Source organism: Heterocephalus glaber, unplaced genomic scaffold, assembly GCF_053883595.1.
Source record: "Heterocephalus glaber isolate CG9 unplaced genomic scaffold, H.glaber_assembly_v1.0 deba00000768, whole genome shotgun sequence".
In the NCBI taxonomy this organism is placed as follows: domain Eukaryota; kingdom Metazoa; phylum Chordata; class Mammalia; order Rodentia; family Bathyergidae; genus Heterocephalus; species Heterocephalus glaber.
The window spans coordinates 11,668,884-11,692,692 of NW_028258162.1; the positions used below are offsets into that span (position 1 = coordinate 11,668,884).

A 23,809-nucleotide genomic window follows, 5' to 3' on the forward strand; every position below is an offset into this window, starting at 1 on the left:
CTTGGAAAGTTTTCTGTGGGATTTTATGTAACCTCACTTTCAAGACCCTAGATGTGAAAAATTCCTCTATTGTGTTTATTTCTCTTATTTTCTATCTAGATTCTCCCTGCTTTTGGTAGGTGAGAAGGAAAGATGCTAAAGAGCACAGGAAACATGATATTTTAATTAGTTTTCTATTTTGAATAGTTTATTTGTAACACTTCAGTGCACTTTGAAATTTTGCCAAAAAGGAGACTTTTTTAAAGATTAGCGCACATAACTGTGAAGCTATGAATCTACTGCACTATTAATTGGACTATCAGAAATATTTAGTACTTTTAAACCTTAGATGCTAAAATTTAAGAATAATTTATAGAATCATAGTTCTTATTCTTTTTTTTTTTTTTTTTTTTTGGTACCAGGGATCAAACTTGGGACCTTGTGCTTGCAAGGGCAGAGGAACCACTGAGCTAAATCCCCGGCTCCATAGTTCTTACTCTTAATTTTAAAAATCAAGCCCAGGGGCCGGGGACTTGGCTCAGTGGTTTCGCCGCCTGCTTTGCAAGCACAAGGACCTGAGTTCGATCCCCGGTACCAAAAAATAAAAAATAAAATAAAATAAAAATCAAGCCCAGTGTTTCCCCAAACTCTGTTCCAAAATATTAATTTATATGAAGGCTGTTCCAGTAGTCAATTGTACATGAGTTTATATGCTCATTTCATTTATGAACCTGTAGAGAAGTTGAGAGTAGTCATTTAAAACAGGAAATTATGACATTTAAAAATGTTGCAGGAAGCACGGATGGTGTGGAATCCATTTTAACATCCATCTTGAAATCTTTTCTAGCTGTGTAATGGCGGCTCAGTGACTGACCTTGTGAAAGGCTTTCTGAAGAGGGGAGAAAGATTGAGTGAGCTTATAATTGCCTATATTTTACATGAAGCGCTAATGGTAAGGCAATTATAATTCTCTCTGTAGTAATTATGAGCAGTCCTCATTAAATAAAAACATGGGTCGTATTTTTAGAAGAAATGTCGCTATAATAGTATTTATTGATGAGAGAGTACAGAGTCAGTCTGAAGTGTTTAGCATAGCTAAACCCTGTTTTTCCTTAAGAATTCTACTCTTCTACACTTGATCTTAGCCAAAAGGCCAAGAAGCGATTGAATTCTACTCTTCTTATATAACAGTATCCTGAATTCTAATCTCCTAAGTGTTTCTCAGATTGTGATAGTGATAAAGATAGAAAATATATTATTTACTAATAATCAGTTCTTTATTTGCTATTACCTTGAATAAGTAGAAAGCTTTCTTCAGTTGAGGTCCACATACTTAGTAAAATATTTGGTAAAAGCTAAAGTTCATGCTCTGGGTTTGTGAATTTTTACATACTGTATTACAAAATAGAAATGATATACTTTAATTTGACTTATAACTCAATGGGAAACATTTAGGATTGTTATAATATTAATTTTAACATATATTTGCTATTGATTTTGCACAAATGCATCATCTGAAACATTTTTTTGTTTGATGCTTTAAGAGTCATATGAGGTACTGTATAATCAGAAAATAGTGTGTTTAAATTTTAAAAGTTTATTACAGTAAAACACACATTGCTATTAAATATCCTCGGAATATTCTCCATCACTTCAAACACATTTATCCCCTTGTTCTTGCAACGTTCTGAAGCAGTTCTCAAATTCCTTTTATGTGTGTCTTAGGTTGCCCTGTCCTGGCTACCTTGGTGTCCTGAATCAATACAAAATGTTTCCCTTTCATAGTTTGACTTTGGGGAAGAGCCTGAAGTTGCGTAGTGCCAGCTCTGGTGAATAAGGTGCATGAAGACACACCCTAATGTTTTTATGTGCTGCCTTCCTGTTGGATGGCATTCAACAGCAGCATTCACTATGCTTTTGATCACTTCTTATCAAGACACTCCCAAATGAAGACTCCTAGAACAGCTTCAGAAAATAGCAGGAACACTGAGATAAGTGTGTTTGAAGCAGGGTGGTGGGGGATTAATGGTAATATATCTTTTACCGTAATAATGTTTTAAACATTAACCATAATTTTTGATAACCCTTGTATTTCCCACCTTCTAGGGCCTTCAACATTTGCATAACAACAAAACTATCCACCGCGATGTGAAAGGAAATAATATTCTATTGACCACTGAGGGTGGAGTCAAGCTAGTAGATTTTGGTAAGTGTTGTTTAAAGTGCATGAATCTGAGCTGCATAGTGAATTAGGAGGGTATGATTTGATCATTTTCCAACATCACTGTTTTTGCCGTGCATTAAAACTAGGGGGAAACCAGTGTCTTGCTGAGGTAGGAACTACAGAGATACTTTGGCAGCAGAGAGGGGCCAGGCTTCAACTCAGCCTGCCTGTGCCCCTGGAAAACTCAGCAGCAGTGTGGTTTATCCTCCCAGGCAGGCCGCATCCAAGAGATTAAGCCGGTGGTGATACGCCTGGTCTGCCTGCCTGCCGGTGATTGCCTTGTAGATGGGCACATGTCCATATCCAGGATTTTGAGACACGAGGCGAAGCTTTAAGGGTCATCTGGAGGCACTTCCTCCTTGTCAGGAACAGGACCCAGGGTAACACGGTGCACCCTGACTCTCTCTTCTTGTTGCAAGGCCGGAAAGTGCTGCAGTCATCTCATGACTGAGCTGCTTTGTCCTGCAAGGAAAGCCAGCTCTGAGAGAGGCAGAAGGAGAGGGAAGAGCGGGGATGCCCAGTGATGGAACAGAGCCCCTGAGTCAGTCAGCTTTGGAGCCTGCTCTTTCTCTGCAGTTCTGTTCTGTGAGATAATCTTCCATGTTTACTGAGCCACTGGGAGTTGCTGTGTGAGAACCAGAGGGGCCAGAGCTGCACAGCTGTGCTTGGTCAGGGCCATTGTCCTGCAGCTGTGTTCACCTGTTCTTCCCTTGTTTGATGGCCCTACTCCGGCCCTGTGAGAGAGGGTGACACGGCGCCAGCCCATCTGGCAGAACTTTGGGCTTTATCTCTTCGCCGCTGCACTGAGATGGGAGAAGCACCCTGCTTTGAGTTCCTGAGCCCTGTAAATTTCTCTTTTAACAGTTATCACATAGAATTACTATTATCTATTTGGCCTTTATAGAAAAATTTAAAATAGAAAAACAGGTGGACGGAGAGGGTCTTTGAGAGGTAGGATTGTTTCCTTTTTAAATTTTTATTGGTACATTTTAAGTGTACAATATAATGACATTTGTCATTGGAAATCTGCACCTTTACATAATCTCTCTTGGTTCTTATTTTCCCCCTTCCCCTGCCCTCCCTTCAACCCCTCCATCCCTCCCTATCTACAAAGACTTTGTTTCCATTTTTCATTTTCTCATATTATTTCTATTCCCTTCTTTCCTTTCCCCTACCCCTCCCACTTCCCCTTCCCCTTTGCCCCTTTTCTTCCTATTTCACATTACCTATTATACCTTTTAGTCCTTATTTACACTTTCAGTTTCTCACACTAGAGAGACTATTCGATATTTACACGTGTGTTTGTTTTATTTCACTTAAGAGTATCGCCTCAACATGCATCCATTTAGCTATAAATATCTCTAATTTCTCATTATTTATACTGGAGTAGTACTCCATTTTTTTAAAAAATCCCACATTTTCTTGATCCAGTCTCCCGTTGATGGGCATTTGGGCTGCTTGCAAGTTTTAGCTATCACAAATTGTGCTGCTATGAACATGGGTGCACATATATCACTGTGGTATGATTCTTTTGATTCTTTGGGGAAGATCCCCAGCAGTGGAATAGCTAGGTCAAATGGGACTTCCAGTCCTAGTTCTTTGAGGTATCTCCATACTGATTTCCACAGTGCTTGCACCAGTCTACACTCCCACCAGCAGTGGATCAGAGTTCCTCTTTCCCCACACCCCCACCAGCATTTGTTATTGGTTGATTTGCATGATAGCAGCCATTCTCTCTGGGGTGAGGAGGAATCTCAGTGTTGTTTTCATTTTCATCTCTCGAATGACCAGTGATGTTGAACATTTTTTCATATGTTTATTTGCTATTTCTACTTCTTTGTGTGAGAAACGTCTGTTCATTTCAGATGCCCATTTTTGGATTGGGTCTTTAAATTTGGAAGGTCTGATTTTTTTAAGTTCTTTATAGATTCTAGATAGTAGAACTTTGAGGAATGTCAGGTGAAAATTTTTTCCCACATTGTAGGTTGTCTCTTAGCTCTGTTGATTGTTTCTCTTGCTGTGCAAAAGATTTTTAATAAGAAGAGATCCCACTTGTTGATTGTTTGTGCTAGTTCATGGGCAACTGAGGTTTTGTTCGTAAAATCTTTTCCTACACCAATGTCTTCAAGAGTTCTTCCTAACCTCTCTTCCAGCCAGTTTAGTGTTTCTGTTTTAATATTTAGATCTTTAATCCATTTTGATTTTAGTTTAGGGCATGGTGAGAGATATAGGTATAGGTTTTGTTCTGTTTTGGTTTTTTGGTACCGGGGATTGAACTCAGGACCTTGGGCTTGCGAGGCAGGCGGTGGCACCACTGAGCTACATCCCTGGCCCTATAACTCTAGTTTTAATCTTGATAAGTTGAAACCCAATTTTTCCAGTACCATTTATTGCAGAGGCTATCTTTCCTCCAGTGAGGGTGGTTGGCTCCTTTGTCAAAGATGAGGTGGCTGAGTGTGTCTGGAGTTGTTTCTGCATCTTCTAATCTGTTCCACTGATCCTCAGGTCTGTTTCTTTGCCAGTACCATGCTGCTTTTATCACAGTGGCTTTGTAGCATAGTTTTAAGTTGGAGATTGTGATACCCCCTGCCGTGTCTGTGTTACCTAGAATTGCTTTTTCTATTCTAGGTCTCTTCTGATTCCAAATGAATTTTTAGATTGTTTTCTCAAGGCCCATGAAGTATGCTGCTGGGATTTCAATTAGGATTGCATTGAATCTATATAGCAGTTTTGGAAGTATGGCCATTTTCACTATGTTGATCCTTCCTACCCAGGAGCAAGGGATGTCTTTCCATTTCTGATATCATCTTCAATCTCTCTTTTCAGAGTGCTATAGTTTTCAGAGTAGAGGTCTTTGATTTCTTCTGTTAGATTGATTCCCAGGTATTTCAGGTTTTTTGGATGCTATTGTGAAAGGAATTGTTTGCCCTATTTCTCTCTCAGTGAGTCTGTTGTTCATGCAAAGGAAAGCTATTGATTTTTGTGTTTTGACCTTGTATCCAAAGTCTAGAATACTTTTGCTGGAGTTCTTGGGGTCTTCTATACAGAGTATTGTGTAATCTGCAAATAATGACAGTTTGACTTCTTCATTTCCTATCTTTATTCCTTGTATTTCTTTCTCTTGTCTAATTTCCGTGGCTAATGTTTCCAAGACTATATTGAACAGAAGTAGTAGTAGTGGACATCCTTGTCTTGTTCCTGATTAAGAATTTCAGTTTTTGACCATTTAGTATGATATTTGCTGTTGGTTTTTCATAGATGGCTTTTATCAGATTGAGGTAGAGACCATCTATTCCAATTTTTTTGTAGGGTTTTTATCATAAATGCATTTTGGATTTTGTTGAATGCTTTTTCTGCATCTATTGAGATGATCATATGGCTTTTGTCCTTGGCTCTATTGATATAGTGTATTACATTGATTGATTTGCGTACGTTGAACCATCCCTGAATCCCTGGGATGAATCCCACTTGGTCAGAGTGTATGATCTTCCTGATAATCTTCTGCATTCTATTTGCCAGCATCTTATTAAGGATTTTTGCATCTATGTTCATTAGTGAGATTGGCCTATAGTCCTCTTTTTTGGTTGAGTCTTTCTCTACTTTGGAGATCAAGGTGATGTTTGCTTCCAGGAATGAATTTGGGAGTATTGATTCCGTTTCAATTTCATTAAAGAATTTAAATAGTAGTGGCAGTAGTTCCTCTCTAAATGTCTTGTAGAATTCAGCAGTGAAGCCTTCAGGACTCGGGCTTTTCTTAGTTGGTAAGTTTTTAATTACATTTCAATTTCATTGATTGATATTGGGATGTTTAGAATTTGGGGGGCTTCTTCATTCAATTTTGGTAATTCATATGTATCTAGGAATCGGTCCATTTCTTCTGTGTTTTCCATTTTATTGGCATATAGGTTCTCAAAGTAGATATTGATGATCTTCTGGATTTCTGGTTGATCTATTATAATTTCATCCTTTTCATTCCTAATTACATGGATTTGGGCCTTTTCTTTCCTTTTTCTGATAAGGTTTGCTAAGGGTTTGTCAATTATGCTTATTCTTTCAAAGAACCAACTCTTGGCTTCATTGACTTTTTTTGTATCATTGTCTTAGTCTCCACTGCATTGATTTCTGCTCTGATCTTCATAATTTCCTCCCTTGTATGAGCTTTGGGTTTGTCTTGCTCTTCTTTTTCTAGAACCTTGAGGTTTAGCATCAGGTTGTTTAATTGGGCTCACTCTGTTTTCCTAATATGAGTATTCACTGCTATGAATTTCCCTTGTAAGTCTGCTTTCATTGTGTCCCATAGATTCCAATATGTTTTATTGTCATTGTCATTTAATTGAAGGAACTGTCTGATTTCTTCTTTGATTTCCTCTGTGACCCATTGGGTATTCAAAAGTGTGTTGTTCAGTTTCCATGTGTTTATGAAATTCTTGCGGTTTCTTTGGTATTGATCTCAAATTTCATCATACTATGGTCTGATAATATACAGGGGATAACTTCACTTTTGCACTTACTTAAACATGTTCTGTGAGTGAATATGTGGTCTATTTTGGAGAATGAAGCTTTTGCAGCTGAAAAGAATGTGTATTCTGATTTTGTGGGGTGGAACACTCTGTAAACATCTGTTAAGTTCATTTGTTCAAGAATTTGAGTTCTAGTATTTCGTTGTTCATTTTTTGTCTAGTTGATCTATCTATTTGTAATAGTGGGATATTGAGGTTCCCCCACTACTATTGTGTTAGTGCTTATTTGATTTTTTTTATGTCCATTAGTATTAGTTTTATATAGTTGGGCACACTAATGTTTGGTGCATATATATTTATGATTGTCATCTCTTCCTCTTGGATTGTTCCCTTTACAAGGATGTAGCATCCTTCTTTGTCTCTCTTAATTAGTGTTGGTTTGAAATCCACTTGATTTCCAAAAAGGATAGCTACTCCTGCTTTTTTTTGGATTCCTGTCCCATGGAGTATTGTTTTCCACCCTTTAACTTTCAGTCTATGAGTTTCTTTTTGAATTAAGTGTGTTTCTTGTATGCAGCATATTGTTGGATCTTGCTTCTTGACCCATTCTGCGAGTCTATTTCTGTTGATTAGTGAATTGAGACCATTAACATTAATGGTTATAACTGATATGTATTGACTTATCATTGTCATGACTTTTTGTTTTTGTTGGATTCTCCCCCTTTGCATTTAATTTCTTGTTGTGCCTGATGGATTCATTCTGCTGGGATTCTTGGGGTTGTGATCCTCTTTGTCTTTTCCTAGGATATTGTTCAAAATTTTTTGCAGTGCTGGTTTGGTATTCATGAAGTTCCTAAGGTGCTCTTTGTCATGAAAGTATCTTATTTCTCCATCAATTTTGAAAGATAGTTTTTCAGGGTACATCAATCTGGGTTGGAGGCTGTTTTCCTTTAGGGCTTGAAATACTTCACTCCAAGCTCTTCTTGCCTTGAGGGTTTGCGTTGAGAAGTCTGCTGTGATTCTGATGGGCTTTCCTTTGTATGTGATTTGTTTCTTTTCCCTAACTGCTTATAGAATTTTGTTCTCCTGTTGGATTTCTGGAATCTTAACTAGTGTATACCTATGTATAAATTTTTTTGATCAAGACTATTTGGAATCCTATATGCCTCACTTATCTGTATGTCAAGTTGTCTTTCCCGGCTTGGGAAGTTTTCTGCCATCACTTCTGTGAACAGTTTTTTTATGTCACCTGCACTCTGTCCTGTTTCTTCATTGACTCTGATCAGTCTTATGTTATTCTTCTTTGCATCATCTAGCAGCTTGTGGATTAATTTTTCATGGTCCCTTACTATTTTAAAGAAATTTTTGTTTTCCTGGTCACTAAATCCAATCTTATCTTCTGTATCTGAAATTCTGTCCTCACATTGGTTCATTCTGCTGCGTAAACTTTCAGTGGAGTTTTTAATCTCCTGGAAATCTGTTTGTATCTGTTTTATGGATTCCATTTGTTTCCTATGTTGGGATTCCATCATGTTCCTCAGATCCTCTATTTTTTTATCTGTGTCCCCTCTCGATTTATTAATCATGTCTTGCACTATGGGCATAATCTCTGCTGTTATGTGTGAAATTATTTCTGATTTCATTTTTTTCTAGATCCTCTTTTGTTGCCAGTTCAGGGAGTCCAGGTAGTGAGTATCAGATTGTTCCATCTCATTTCCCTTTGTGGTTGCTTTAGGTGATCTGGAAGTCTGTTTTTGAAACTTGTTTATGTGTCTTCTCATTTCAACTTGCGGTGGGGGGGTGTTGCAGGCATCCATGAAGCTCACCTCCTTGGCACTGAGGGTGGTGGTATGGTGGCCCAGAAAGCTCCTCCTCAGCACTGGGGGTGGCTTTGCTCCTGGGCACTGGGGGTGATGGTACAGCAACCCAGAAGGCTCCTCCTCAGTACTGGGTGTAGCTCTCGGTACGATTGTTTCTTTGTCTTGCAGACCTAGTGTTTTTGGTGTAGCAGTTCATTGAGAGTAATTGAATACACAAACTAACTTCAGTTTTGCATTTTATAACCTGAAGCCCAGGGAAGTTAATTGATTCATTTTACAAGTTGTTTTCACATCCAAGTATGTAGCTCTCTAGTGCTTTGGCTTAGTCTATTAATGAATTTCAGAGCATGTAGAGGACTGGATGAATGACACATCCCTCCAACATGCATTGCATTGTGTGTTGTTTTTCTAACCTGAATGTTTGAAAACAACAAAGCAGAGTGACAGTGAGTACTTGATTCATTACTAGGGTAAAGCTGGCCTGTGTTGCCGTTGAGTTCAGAGCCATATACTTGAACAATCTGGCAGGGTTTGGTGCTAATAAAGACTTAAGCTTGAAATTAAGATGAACAATGAGAACAGCAGAACATATTTCACTCTTCCATATGCAAGGCCATTGTTCTCTCCAGAAAATGGTTTTGTCTCTACTCTAACACAGATCCAAACACAGAACTTGATAATTAACTTAAGATCTCATAATACCCTTGCTCTAGAAAATGTCTGCAATAAACATAGTCAAGACTGAAAATTGTTAAAACACATATAAGGAAACATTTTTTCCACCCATTAAAGAAAAATTTGCTAAAATAGTAGCTTTGAGAAATGTGACTTTCACAGATATCTTCCAAAATAACATTAAAAACATATATCTGGATAACACATAGGTGAGTGAGATTGTGTGTGTGTGTGTGTGTGTGTGTGTGTGTGTGTGTGTGTGTCTGAGGCTGGAACCCAAGGCCTCACACATGCTAGGCAAACACTGTACCAATCTATGTCCCCACTTAAGGTGACCTTATTGTGGCCTCTGTAAAATCATCATAAGTTGGATAGCTAAGAAATGAGAGCTTAGGTGTTCAGTTATTTGATTTTTAGACTTTCCAGTCACCAATAATTAGAAAACAGAATCAGTTCACTATTAAATGCATGCTTAGTGTCTAACACCAAAATGTTGTCATTTACATATTAGTTCATGCTTCTGTTTCTGTCCTCCTTCATAAGAGGACATGAATTCAGTTCACCTAAAATGATTAGTAGTTTTTTGTATGAATTAAACCAGAGGCTGCACATGTATAGGACAGAACAAACAAGATATGGTGAAGCACAAACTGAAGTATTTAACTAAAACTCAGCGCTGTCATTTAGTATTTAAATCATATTTTCAAAGAGGGGCACTGCTGGGATTTAGAAAAATTTTAATTTCTCACCTCATAAAATTTACCATCAACTTATGATGGGATGAGATGGGATAAGATCTTTGATGGCTGACAGTCCTCTCCTACTCAAAATTTCCTAAGTGAAACTCCACATCAATTCCCAGAAATCTGCTGTGGGTCAAGAATTCCCTGTCCTAACAAAGTCACCTCCCTATGCTCATTCCTCCTGCCAGAATCTTAGGTTCACACCTAGTCTTTGCTTGTCTTCACCTCCCATGTATACATCTGTTCACAAAAGTCGTCTCTGTTAGATACCTCCAACCCCACCTTGCTGCTCCTGCCTTGATCCTGACTCTCATCTCTTGCCTAGGCTCCTGCAGCTGCCTTTATTGAATGCCTGGCTCCAGTTTTGTTCAGTCCCTCCCAGTCCATTCCCCACACTTACTCAGAGGCACCCTTTTGAAAAATACATCTAGTCCTGCTCCTTCCTCGTTCATGGTTCTCTTCAGTAGCTTCTTCTAACCCTCGAGGAGGGCTTTCTTTATAGTCCTCCATGCTGGTGCAGAATAAGTTTTTTTTTTAATTATTATTCATGTTTGTATATATTTTTATATTTGTATTATACAAATTTATGGGGTTCAGTGTAATAATTGGACACACATGCACAGTATATAATGTTTAAATCAAAGTAGTTAAGAATTCTGTCTCAAACATTTGAAAAATTTTATTGATATGTAATAATTATACATATTTATGCAACACAGTGTGGGATTTCAATATATGTATATAATTGGTATTGATAAAATCAGAGTAATTAACTTTTCACCTCCTTATCATTGCTTTGTGTTTGGAGCCTTTGAACTCTTCTCTTTCAATTATTTGTGAAATCTATGACATCATGTTGTGAGCTGAATCATCCCAGTGTGTTCTAGAACACTCAAACTCAGTACTTCCATCTGACTGACTTTGATTCCTGTTACCCAGTCCCTTCTATCCCTCCCTTCCCTAGTCTTTATCAGCCAACCAGTCATCGTACATTTCAGTTGACTGGAGCTCTGCTAAGCTTGAAGTTTTATAATGACAGGGTTGCTGCTCAGTCTATTACTTTGTCCCTAGAACTTATTGGCACATTGAACATTCCTAATAAGTTCTGTCAAATGGATGAATGAATGGGACAGGATTTTTCCATACAATTGTATCACCAAGAGAAAGTCTTTCTAAAATCTCCAAGATGTCAATCTGTTCATCCATCAGGGTAAAAAAGAATAATTTCTATGATTGGACCTGTAAAGAGTAAATGAGACTCTAGGGGTAATCTATTTAGTATGATTACTGACTTACGGTAAATCTGAAGATCCTCAGCCATTACCACTGCCATGAAACAACATTCCCACCTAATCTCCCACTCAGTGCTGTATGCATGCTAGAAACTTGATAAGGAGATGTTAAGTAGTGAAAATCTGAGTTTCCAAGTGCCTATGTATATTTGTAAAAAATAACGGTAGCCCTTTGCTAGGATAAATTCAATATTACTTTAAATATCAAGCAAATTAATTACTCTCTAAGTAAAATTCAGATTTATAACGCTAGTCATACATACAGTCTTTAAGTAAACCTTTTTTTTTTTTGTTAAGTGGGATACACTTTTACAGAAAACCACCAGACACCTCAGAGAGCAAAAAGACAAGCAAGCTTGTAAACATTATTAATGAGATGCATTAACAGTCACCGGCATGTGATCAGTCAGTAAATAATATGACCTCCCAAGAGATAAGCCCTTTAGGCAAGTCAGCTAATGTCTGAAAAAGAAGCCTTTTCTTGAACAGAAAATGAAACAGACTAAATCTAAAGGGCAGTCTTTAGTTCTCATTTCTGTGGATTTCTCTCTGGGGAATTTTGTTTCTAATAGAATGGTTAACATTTCAATAGCAAAGTACTGGATGTACTTTTTGTGATTTATTTAGACACCATTCTTATGACAAAATATTTTATGATTTTAAATCTCTTATTACCCATGTGCCCCAGTTTATGCCAACTCCCCAGTGCATAGTGTAGGCCAAAGATAAGTTGTGATTTGTTCATTTATAACCCACTTTTTATCATCAAGGGAGGCAGGTCCACCTGAATTTAAAGACTATGAAATATCCTTTATTACTTCCTTTCTTCCTGAATAATTAGGTGGGCCACGCAAGGGAGCAGGACTGCAGCTCCCCTCACAGTTTGGAGCCCAGCAGGCCTAAGGAAGCTGCCATGCTGGTAGGGTGTTGGGGGTGGCATGGAATGAGATGTTGGGTCCCCAAGTGAGGTAAGAAAAGCCATCAACATCCAGATAGAGTGATGGTAGTGGCGTCAGGGGAGCTGCCAGAGCTGGAGTGAGGTGAGAAGGGCATCCACATAACAGGTCACATTGGAGATAAGAGATTAGTGGCTTGATGTCATCGGGAAATGACATCACCTATGATCTTTTTGGTGATTTGTTGCTTTCTGTTTGCCAGCATCTATGTTCATTAATAGAATGACCTGTAGTCCTCTTTTTCAGTTGTATCCTTGGCTGGTTGTGGAACCAGGGAAATGGTAGATTCCAGGGATGGTTTGGAGAGTACTCCTTTCCTTTCAATTTCATTAAAGAATTTGAGGAGTGTTGGTGTTAAATCTTCCTTACGTTCTTGTAGAATTCAGCAGTGAATGCATGGGATCTTGGGCTTTTCTTGGTCAGTAGGTTTGTTTTTTTTTTAATTACTGCTTTAATGTCATTGCCTGTTATTGAATTATGCAGGGTTTTTATACCTTCTTGGTTCAGTTTTGGTAATTCATAAATATCTAGGAAGCTACCCACTTCTTCTGAATTCTCCAATTTATTGGAGTACAGGTTTTCAAAGAAATTACTAATAATCTGGATTTTGGTGGTATCCATCATGATTTCATATTTTTCATTTCTAATTGTATTGAGTGAGCCTTTTCTTTCATTTTTTGGTAAAATTGGCTAAGGGTTTATCTATTTTGTTTATTCATTCAAAGAACCAACTCTTTGATTTATTGATTCTTTGTATTGCTTTTTAGTCTCAATTTCATTAATTTCTGCTCTGGTTTTTATAATTTCCTCCCTTGTACTTACTACCTTAGACTTTGGATTGTTCTTGTTTTTCTAGGACTGTGAGGTATATCATTTGGTTATTTATTTGGATTCACTCTGTTTTTCTGATGTGGGCATTCACAGCTATAAACTTCCCTTAGCATTTCTTTCACTGTGTATCAAAAGTTCTGGTATGTTGTACTGGCATTATTGTTTGATTCTAGGAACTATCTAATTTCTTCATTGATTTCATCTATGACTCATTGATTATTCAAGAGTGGATTTTTAAATTTCCATGTATTTGTGTAATTTCTATGGTTGGTTTGCCATCAATTGCTAGTTTTGCTGTGCTATGATCTGAAAATATGCATGGGAAAATTTTGGTTCATTTGCATTTACCTAAGCATGCATTATGTGTTAGTATGTGGTCCCAGCCAGGACATGGAATCTATGGGAGTTGGGCAGGGATGAATGTGGCTCTGGTGAGATTCCAGGTCTCCAGGTACGAGGGGCAGCCTCCTCCATGGCTGAGATTTTCTAATACAAAGTTGCGTTACTTGGATAAACTTTCTTATTCATGCCCATCAAAAAACGATATCAGGGCCAGGAGCTTAGCTCAGTGGTTCCGCCACCTGCCTCACAAGTGCAAGGTCCCAAGTTTGATCCACGGTACCAAAAAAAAGAAAAGCCCAATATGGATTCATTTCTCTTTTGCTTCAAATTAAATCACATTGACTTCTGCCAAAGGCTTCAGGCTCACACACCCCACCAAAGGCCCCTCTTTGCAGCCAGCCCTGGGCCTCCTCAGCCCACGTGTTCATCTTTACTGGCACCTTTGTGCAGCTTCCAGTCACTGTCTAGTGTGTTTATTTGGATCTACAGGTCTCCTCTCAGCACTTCTTGGCATACAGCTCTAGTGACGAAAACTCCTTAGCTTTTGTTGACCTGGGAATGTCAATTTCTCCCACTTCTTGAAGCAGTTTTTTTTTTTCAATCCATTGCTTTTTGGCTGCCAAGTTTCTGATGAAAAATCTGTGGATAATCTTATAAAGAATACCTTGTACAGGGCCAGGGGTTTAGCTCAGTGGTGCTGCCACCTGTCTCACAAGCACAAGGTCCTGAGTTTGATCCCCGGAACCAAAAAAAAAAGAATCCCTTGTACATAATGAGTCACTTCTCCCTTGCAGTTTCCAAGACCTTCCCTTTGTCTGTGCCTTTTGCGGATCTATTATGTGTCCTGGTATATACAGCTGCCCTTGACACCTTACTATGCTTGGAATTCATGAAGCTTCTTCGGTGTTTGTATTCATGTCTTCCATCCAATTGGGAAGATTTTTGCCACTCTTTCCTTGAACAAGCTCTCTTACCCTTTCTCTGTCTCTTTTCTCTAGGAGTCCAGCAATGCATGTATCTGTCTCTTCACCTGATGGCGTTTCATAGATTCCCAATGCTCTGTTCACTTTTCTTTTTTTTTTCTTTTTTTTTTGGTACCAGGGATCAAACTTGGGTCCTTGCACTTGCAAGGCAGGCGGCAGAACCACTGAACTAAATCCCTAGCCCTCTGTTCATTTTAATCTTTTTTTTTTTCTGTTCCACACAATTGATAATTTCTATTGTTTTATCTTCAAATTCATTGATTCTTCTGCCTGCTCAAATCTGCTTTTAAATCACTCTGGTGAATTTTTCATTTTAGTTTCTGTACTTTCAACTTCTAGAGTTTCTTTTTGATTTCTTTTTAGGTTTTATATCTTTTGTTGATATTCTATTTTGTTTGTACATTATTTCCTACCTTTCTCATGTTCTTTGATCATGTTTAAGATGGTTGTTTTGAAATCTTTAAGACAGTTGTTTTAAGGTCTTTGTCTAGCAAGTTCATCATTTGTCTTTCTCAGGAATGGTTTTTGTTGGTTTAGTTTTTTTTCCTTTGAGTGGAACATATTTTCCTTTGTCTCTCAAACCTTATTATTTTTGTTGTAGATTCTGAAAATTAGACATTTAACTATAATAATGTAATAATTCTAGAAATTAGACTCTCCAACTTCTCCAGGGTTTCCTGATTTTTGTTTTTGTTTCTTATTGTATCTCTTCTCTTTGCCAGATATTATCCTAAAGTGTAAATTTAAGCTCTTGGGTGTTTTTTTAACTTGTACTTTTCTCTGGATGTATAAACTGACTATAACTTTTTTACTCTATGTGCTTGCTTTTTTTGTTTTTATTCTTTTTAAATGGTCTGGGTACCAAACCCAGGGTCTTCTGTAAGTACTCTATCACTGAGCTGCATCCCCAGCCCTGTGCTTGCTTTTGAATGTCCTAGGCCAGTAGTGGCAAATGCTGGCATATGTGCCACAAGAAGATGTTTGTCTTCATTGAAAGCTCTAAAAGGTTCACCATCACTGTCATAGGCTTTAACTGGCTCTCAAAAAGGGGAAAGTTGAATAATGAAAGAGAGAAAAAAGAAAATGAAACAGTTTTGACCGTTTAGACAGGTAGAAATTGCTATAACTTTAGTGCCTCATACAGCAACCATGTCTGTCTTGTCAGATCAGGTGGTAAACAATGTAGTTTATTGTAGTTTTGATAGAACATCCTTAAGAGTTCTTACACAAAAAATAGAAAATATTCTGTGTAGGGTTCTTTAGAGAATCAGAATCAATGGGACGTGTGTGTGTGTGTGTGTGTGTGTGTGTGTGTGTGGAAAAAGATATTTATTTTAAGGAATTGGCTCACGAGCTTGTCTAGGGTTGGCAAGTCCAAAATCTTCAGTGTAGGCTGTGAAGAAGAATTGCAGTTTGAGTCCAAAGGCCATCTGCCGGCTTCCTTCTGTTAAGGCCTTCACTTCATTGGACAAAGCCCACTCACTTCATGGAGGGTGATCTGCTTTACTTAAAATCCACCCATTTATATGTTAGCCTGGTAAGAAAAATAATCTCAAAGAAATACCCAGAATGATATTTGACCAAATATCTGTGTATCATGGCCCATCAAATGGACACTTAAAAATTAATCATCACAGTATCTTAAAGTTAAATTATCAACAAAATGTTAATATTTAATGATATAATTATTCTTTGGCCCTCTTATATAACAGAATTCTATATTTTTATAATTTAAATTCTCTGTCTTGCAGTATTTTTTAAGGGTTTTGCTATGTAGGTTACAGCAAATCAAGTTCCCTAAGGTTGTCTTGGAATCACATATTTGATATTTCTGCTGTCTCCCTATGACCCTGAGAGAACTCTCAGCTGCAAACACAAAGCCTGCACATTTCTCTCCCTAGAAGCAGGACATGCAGTAGGGAATGGGGTTGCTTTTCAGCTCCCGAAGAGCCAGGAAGCCTTGTTGAGTAGGCCCAAAATAGCCTGAAAATTCCCTAGCAAGGCAAAAGGCTGAAGAGCCATTGATGTAAAGCTCTGTGATGCTCCTGTGGCTTTGATTTTTAATGGAGCATGGCCCTCTCTTCCAGCCTGGTTTTGTTCAGTCCCTGATCTCTTTTTGGCCCCTATCCCTTACCAAATCCTCTCACCATCTTAACTTTCTGCTTGGAATTTTCCACCCTTTATTATCTGCTCTCAAAATGATTGCATAACTGTATTTACTTTGGTGACTTATTCCATTAGTTACTCTCTGAACAAAATGATTTTCCTAATCTCTGTGACTTCCTAAGGCTACTGAACTCCTACTTTGGATCCCTGTGGCCTTTTAAAGTAATTTATGTCAATCATTTTTAGTAGAGCTTTGCATTTCTCCATCTTATTAGCTATTTTTCTTGTGGGAATTTATGCAAAGTAAAAATCCCATTCGTCCTCCAGAAAGTGACTTTTCTCTCAGTTTCGTTTTACTTGGAATCAAATAACATAGACTTTATGACCATAAAGTTGTCTTTAGCTCTGAATCTGTTTTGTTTTTTGGTAAGGTGATCTTGAGATTTTATAGATATTATAGAAGCATGTAGAAGCATTCAGAAGCTGTGGACTTGAGTAAATGCCTTTCTCTGCCACTCTTACAGAATTGGATGTGTGTCTCGTTTTTAATGTGATAATCATCTAATATTCTCAAGAATTCCTTATTCTACCCAGTTATATTTTTCACTTAATGTGGGTCTTTATATTTTCTTCTTCACATTTGGGGGGATTTTTAAGAACCAAACAATCTACTTCTATGGAAGCCTTGTGTAAACCCTTCTTTCTGGAAGATTCCAACAGGCACCAAACGATACAGGAGACTCCAGCTGTGCTGTGTTCATGACCTTCGGATGATGTTGGGGCAGTGACCTTGAAAGGGGGCATCAACACCGGGTGTGCACATCACTGGAGCTCAGTTCAGGAAGAAATAGTTACACCTCTATTAAGCTGCTGTCTGAACTTCATCCTTCAAAATGCTAATCACTAACAAGATTCTCAGTGTGTATATTAACATATTAGGAAACATATTGAGAATGGTCTGCCCCTGTGTCTGCAGTCTCAACGTTTTTCGTATAGGGGATTTGAGTAAAGATCCTGGAGGCCAAATGTTTGCCTTAGAAAATTCTTTATCTCATATTAACCTAAATATACAAATGTAATCTCATAAATATAATGCTACTCTTAGGCTCTATAAACACATGATTATCTATTGCCCTTGTTAATTTGCTACTTGAGGAGTTAAAGCTCAGGGGCATTATCTTCAGAGTTCTTTGGTTTTCAGCAACAGAAACTACCTCTGACCAACTCAGACTGGTGTAGACAACAACAAGGCTGCCTCGAAAAGTCAAGGGTGAAGCTGGTGACCCGGGCTCAGGAGAACAGCACCAGACCTCAGGAGGAAACAGCACCAGACCTCGGGTCGCCTCTGCTCCAGCCACAGTCCTCCTCTGATGACTCGCATTTCCGAGAAACAGAGCCTGAGGGTCTACCTTGGGTTATATGCCACCCCTAAAAGTGTCCTATCAGCATCCCACTGAGATGTATTTCCTGAGGCCTGTGCAGAGAGGGTCCTGCTCCGCTATCATATTTATAAACCCTGACACTAGAATGTTACCACTTGGTAAAAGGTGCCAATGCTAGTAGTTAATTTGCTTCATACCCAGAAAGAGAAAATTTTGTTTAGTCCAAAATGCTACTTTCCTACTAGGAGGAAATCTTGAAATTTACTTGGTTGTGTTTCATCTTTCTCTTCACATCTCTTCTAAATGACATTTGAGTTCTTAAACCGTCTTCATGAAATTCAAGTAAAAATATTCACTCAGGGTCAAATATAATTTACATTTTTAATAAATAATTGAAAGCCCTTAGAATAAATTTTAGAAAATTAAGAACCAATTTTAAACTAAATTTTCTTTTTAAATCCATTTACCTTCCATTTTATATAAAAAATTACTATACTTTGACTCTACCATTAAATCCAAGTTTAATCATTTTGCCTTTAGTTCATAGGGGAAAAAAAGCACAAAATGTTTAGGATTAAATCTCTTCCAAGGAAAAGAACTGATTCTAGTTAGATATGAGACAGAAGTAAGAATTTCTGGTGTGCTATTGCATAGCAAGGTGAATAGATAACAATAATGAACTGTGTATTTTAAAAAGCTAGAAGAAAGGATTTTGAATATTTTCACCATAATGAAATGCTAAATGTTTAAGGAGATAGATATATTTACCCTGATTTAAAAATTAATATATATAGGGCCAGGGATTTATCTCAGTGGCACCATGCCTGCCTCACAACCACAGGGTCCTGATTTCGATCCCCAGTACCAAAAAGGAAAATTAAAATATATAAAATCTATCTATCAGATAGATAGAAAGATAGATAGGGAGAGAAACATCACTTGGTACTTCATAAATACATATTATTTTTATTTATATATCAGTTAAAACCAAATTTCAGTTTCAAAATGGAAAGACTCTATGAATGGTGTGGGTTTAAATTGAAGTAATTATTTGAAACTCCCAGTCAATTGTGTGTGATTCATGCAAGGTCAATGGAGGAAAAATAATTTTATCCATGTTCGTAAGTTACCTACTAGGTGTATAACACCATATAAAACATTCTGAGATTCACCAGACTCTGTTAACAGGGTGGAGAAGCAGGAGGGAGGAGGAAGCACAGCAGTTTCATGCCGAAATATGTAGTCCAGTTTAGACAAACAGTTTCAATTCAGAAGAACATCGAAGGCAGTGGGGGCTCTCCTGATAGGGAAGAGATTGGACGCCAGCATGGGGGAAGCAAGACTTGAAGTAGGACTTAGGGATGGGCAGGATTTGGCTGTGAAAGTAACAGAGGACCTTCAGTATTTGGGCTCTACAAAGATCCTGACTTAGGCTTCTGTGAAAAGCAGAGTTTCAGTGCAGTGGCATCTCTGGGGGAGCAGAATTTTAGTGTTCCGCAATGACTGGCTGGGATTAATCTCGCCTCTTCCCTCCAGGTGTGTCCGCCCAGCTTCCCAGCACCCGGCACGGCCGCAGCACCTCCGTGGGGACGCCCTTCTGGATGGCTCCTGAGGTCAGACAGCAGAGCCTTTGGGACACGCTGTATTTGCTCATTTCTGACTTTCTTTTCATGTGTGCTTTGTCCATAAAGGTTTTGGAATATCCCAGAAGAACATGGCATAATGTTATTTTAAGGTGGGATTTTTACACGTGTAAGAGGATCATGGGAGGTGCTTCATAAATGAGCTGTGAAGGGATACATAAAAAGAAAGAAATGATCCTCCCTCTGAGGAGTAGCTGGCAAAAAAAAAAAATTGATTCTTTTGCTGTACAAAGCTGTTTAATTTGGTGTAATCCCATTTGTGGATTCTTGCTGTCATTTTTTGTGCAATTGAGGTTCTGTTCAGAAAATCCTTCCCTACACCTATGGCTTCAAAAGTTTCACCTATTTTATCTTCCAGTAGGTTCCATGTTTCTGCTTCAATGTTCAGGTCTTTGATCCATTTTGATGTTAATTTAGCATGTGGTGAAACATAGGGCTCAGTTCTAATCATCTTCAGATGACCAGTTTCCCCACCCCACTGGTTGGACAGGCCATCTTTCCTCCAATGTGTGCTTTTGGCCCCTTGTCAAAAATCAGATGGCTGAATATGTCTGGGATGTTGCTGCATCCACAGTTCTTTCCACTGGTCCACATAAAGAAGTGAAAAAACTAGACCACCTAAAATAAAAGAGCCAGTCAAGAAATGGGCAAGTGAAATGAACAGACGTGTCACACAGGAAGAAGTACAAATGGCCAACAAATATATGAAAACATGCTCAACATCTCTGGCCATTAGAGAAATGCAACAACAGTGCTGATTGCATCTTACTCCAGAAGGAATTGGCAATCATCAAGAAATCAAAAAGTAACAAATGTTGGTGAGGCTACTGTGAAAAAGAAATCCTCCTTCATAGTTGGTGGGAATGTAAACTAGTACAACCAATACGGAATCAGTATGAAGATTCCTCAAAAAACTAAAATTAGAAATTCCATATGACCCAGGTATCCCTCTTCTAGGTATCTTCCCCAAAAGGTTAAGACATCGTACTATAGCGATCATCCATACCAGTGTTCATAATAGCATGATACAGACTGGAAGCAGCCTGTATACCCATCAACAGATAATTGGATAAAGAAAAGGTGGTATCTATATATAGTGGAATACTACTTGGCTATAAAGAAGGACACATTTGAGACATTAGTAGGAAAATGGATGCACCTGGGAAATATAATGTTGAGTGAAATAAACCAGACACACAAGCTTAAATACTGTTTGGTGTCTGTCATTTGAGTAAGAAAAAGTACAAGCAAAGAGGTTAATAAAGAATGCATAGGAGATAAAAAAAAAATGGATCTCTTGAAAATGAGAAGAGGTCCAAGAGACTAAGGGTGAGGGCTGAGGAGGAGGGAAGAACAAGAATTAGAATAAAGACATGCCACTTACAGGAGTCTCAGTGAGTGTCAACGTTACATAAACGTGAGCCACGGACATGAGCTGAGATCAATAACACCAACCAGAATGAAAATGAGGGAGGGGGAATTAGAGGAGGAGGGAAGGAAGGGGGAGGGAAGAGGAAGGGGATTCAAAACAGAAACAAGCTGTAGTATGCACATGCACCCACTCCCCAGATGACTGTAAACTGCACGTGCTGCAAGCATAGGCTCGAAAAAAAAGAAAACGAAAAATTGAATGAATGAGTGAATCAAGTGAAGTAGAGAGAAACTGCTTGCAGTTTTAATTTTCCCTTAAATTTACTTTTGGTTGTGTAGCATGTGTCGATATCATGGATATTTCCACTGTTTTTAAATGGCAGTGGAAATATTATGGGAAACCTTGGCTTTGTTAGCTCAGATTCAGGTCCATTTACATGTGTGGCGAGCTCCATACTGAGTTACCCACCTGGGCCTGTGTTCAGCTTTAGCACATTCTTGTCATCATTTCCTTGGGGAAATTCCAGATAAGTGGCTCAAAATCTCCAGTCACATCCCTCCTCGCAATCATTATTAATACCTTTAGTCTTTTAAATTATGTTTATCAATAAAAAACGCTTAGTTTTGAAACCTCTCACTGCAACTGTTGGGGAAGCTCTGCTATTTATCTATAATTTTCTAGGGAGTAAAGGGAGGAGAAGTAATACAAATGCTTTATTAATACTGTGAAATCTTCTAATTAAATTTGGTGTACTCTATTTGAATATTAATTCAATTGCTACTTACAAAAGTTAAGTTATGTAAGCCTAACATAAACTGTGGAGAGAGGATAAATTATTTTAAGAAACATTTCTGAAATTCCAATGGATTAACTTAATAAGGACTACATCTTAGAAGAAAATTAAAAGTATAGTCACATAAACAAAAACAAAATGTAATATGACTCAAATGAGTTTCTGTTGTTTGTTCAACTATTTCATTAGTGTTTTTAAAATTCATAAAAAACTTACGAAAGTGACAAACCAATGAAAAGTAGTTATATGTCAGATATTGCATTTTGTACACATACATTAATATAAATAATAGATCTTATAATTATATTATCATATAATTAATAGCCTGCTTTTATGTTTGATACATTAATTTGTAGTTACAAAGCTATTATCATATATTTAACTTTGCCATGCAATAAAAACACTCATTTATATGCAGTTACTAGACAGTTATATTTTGATAAATCATTATTTGTTATTAACAAACTTACAGTGGCACAAATAGAACTTGAAAGATCTTTCCTGCTTAGCAAAATATTGGATATGATAGAGAAGAAGCAAGTTTATAGCAGGTTTTCTAACTATCATATAAATATATGCTTGAGATTTTGTGTGTAATACCCTCATCTCACTGTAATAATTGCCTTCTAATCTCAAAGAACAGTGTATTTTTAACAAGCAACTTTGTAGCTTCAAGATATCCCAAATATGCTATTAATATTATCTCTATGTTATTGATGACACATTTCTAAGGATTAGAAAGCACTAGGTAAAAAAATATATTCATCATAATGACATAGAAGTATTTCAGTGTTTTCAGGGCTAAGAGGCAAGCTTGTTGAAATCAATTATTGATTGAAAAGTGAAAGCCCTGATTTGGGATTTCTAAATTGAAGTCTGCATCTCAGGCAATATTTGTCGGTTGTCTAAAGCTGTCTTTTCCAAACTGCGGTGCCTGTGTGCCAGAATGAAGGGGTCAAGGGAAATATGACCACACAGCTTACTGCATAAAGACAAGAGACCTTGGAGAGTTCCCCGGGGTGGAACCTGTAAAGATTCTAGGACAGCGAGCAGGAACCAGCATCGTCCCTGACAAATTGGGACTTCATTCACTTGAACCTGTGGAGCGGTGTCCCTAGGCCATGTGTGAAGCCATCAAATCGCGTGTTACCCTGAACTCACAATCTTCCTGATAAAAATTAGTTGCATTAAAATTATATTTTTACGCTAAGGTGAAGAAGATATACAGCAGATATATCATACAAAGATAAACAACCGACACTCAGGGAAATATATTTTCAAGTTTTAATGGCTTTACAGACAGAGAACTCACATTTTATAGAATATACTCACTTCACATGCACAATTTTAATTTTAATGACTTTGGTGTATATTCGCAGGAGTGTACAGTCATCACTACCATGCAAGTTTGGAACATTTTGTTTCCTCTGAAAGCAAAGTACGCCCCTTCTCCTCCCAAGCTCCCCTCCCTCATCAACCATTAGTCTATTTTTATCTCTGTGCATTTGCCAATTTGGAACATTTCATGTAAATGGGGTCATGCAATATTTGGCCCTTGTGTCTGGCTTCTTTCACTTAGTTTAATATTTTCAAGGTTTGCCCATGGTATACCATTTTTCAGAGCCTCTTTTTATGTCTGAATAACATTCCTCTGTGTATATATATACCACCTTGTGCATATCCATCAGTTGAAGGACATTTAAATGTCACTATGAATACTTACCACATCTAGTTTTAATGTAAAACTAAGGACTGCAGTCTTCTCCTGGTGCTTTAGGCTATGCTCTTTGGTTTTAGCGATTCATTCTTCTACAACATTAAAAATATTAAAAATTTCCTACTTTGGTAGGAAAGGTTGAGAAGCACTCCATGAGCTGACGTCTGACCATACAGACCGAGTAAGGAAATGGTGTGTCTTTCCCCTACATACCAACAATTTGTGTTGATATTTATTATTGGCATTCCAGTGTTTATTGGGTGACGATTGCTTATGCTTCTCCCAAACTGCTGCCTTTACCTTTCCAGGCCTTTTCGCTTATTTGCCTGTGAACAGTGTAGAAGCAGAGCGTTTCCAATAGCAGACACTTCACCATCTCGGCCTCTGTCCCAGCATTTTGCCTGAGTAACTGCTGTCCTGTGTGCGTGCTCATCATTGGGTTCCTTTGATCTTTCAATACACCAGGATGTTTGTATTTAGTTATTTTCCAT

General features: G+C 37.9%; 1 protein-coding gene across 1 annotated transcript in view; it reads left to right on the plus strand.

The window, feature by feature from the left end:
• Myo3a (myosin IIIA) overlaps nucleotides 1–23,809 on the plus strand; it is a 420,268-nt gene that overhangs the window by 253,405 nt on the left and 143,054 nt on the right. Inside the window, exons 9-11 of the mRNA XM_087207257.1 lie at nucleotides 827–931; nucleotides 2,086–2,185; nucleotides 19,330–19,406. Coding sequence (XP_087063383.1) covers nucleotides 827–931; nucleotides 2,086–2,185; nucleotides 19,330–19,406 — 282 coding nt within the window. The remainder of the gene's footprint in view (nucleotides 1–826; nucleotides 932–2,085; nucleotides 2,186–19,329; nucleotides 19,407–23,809) is intronic.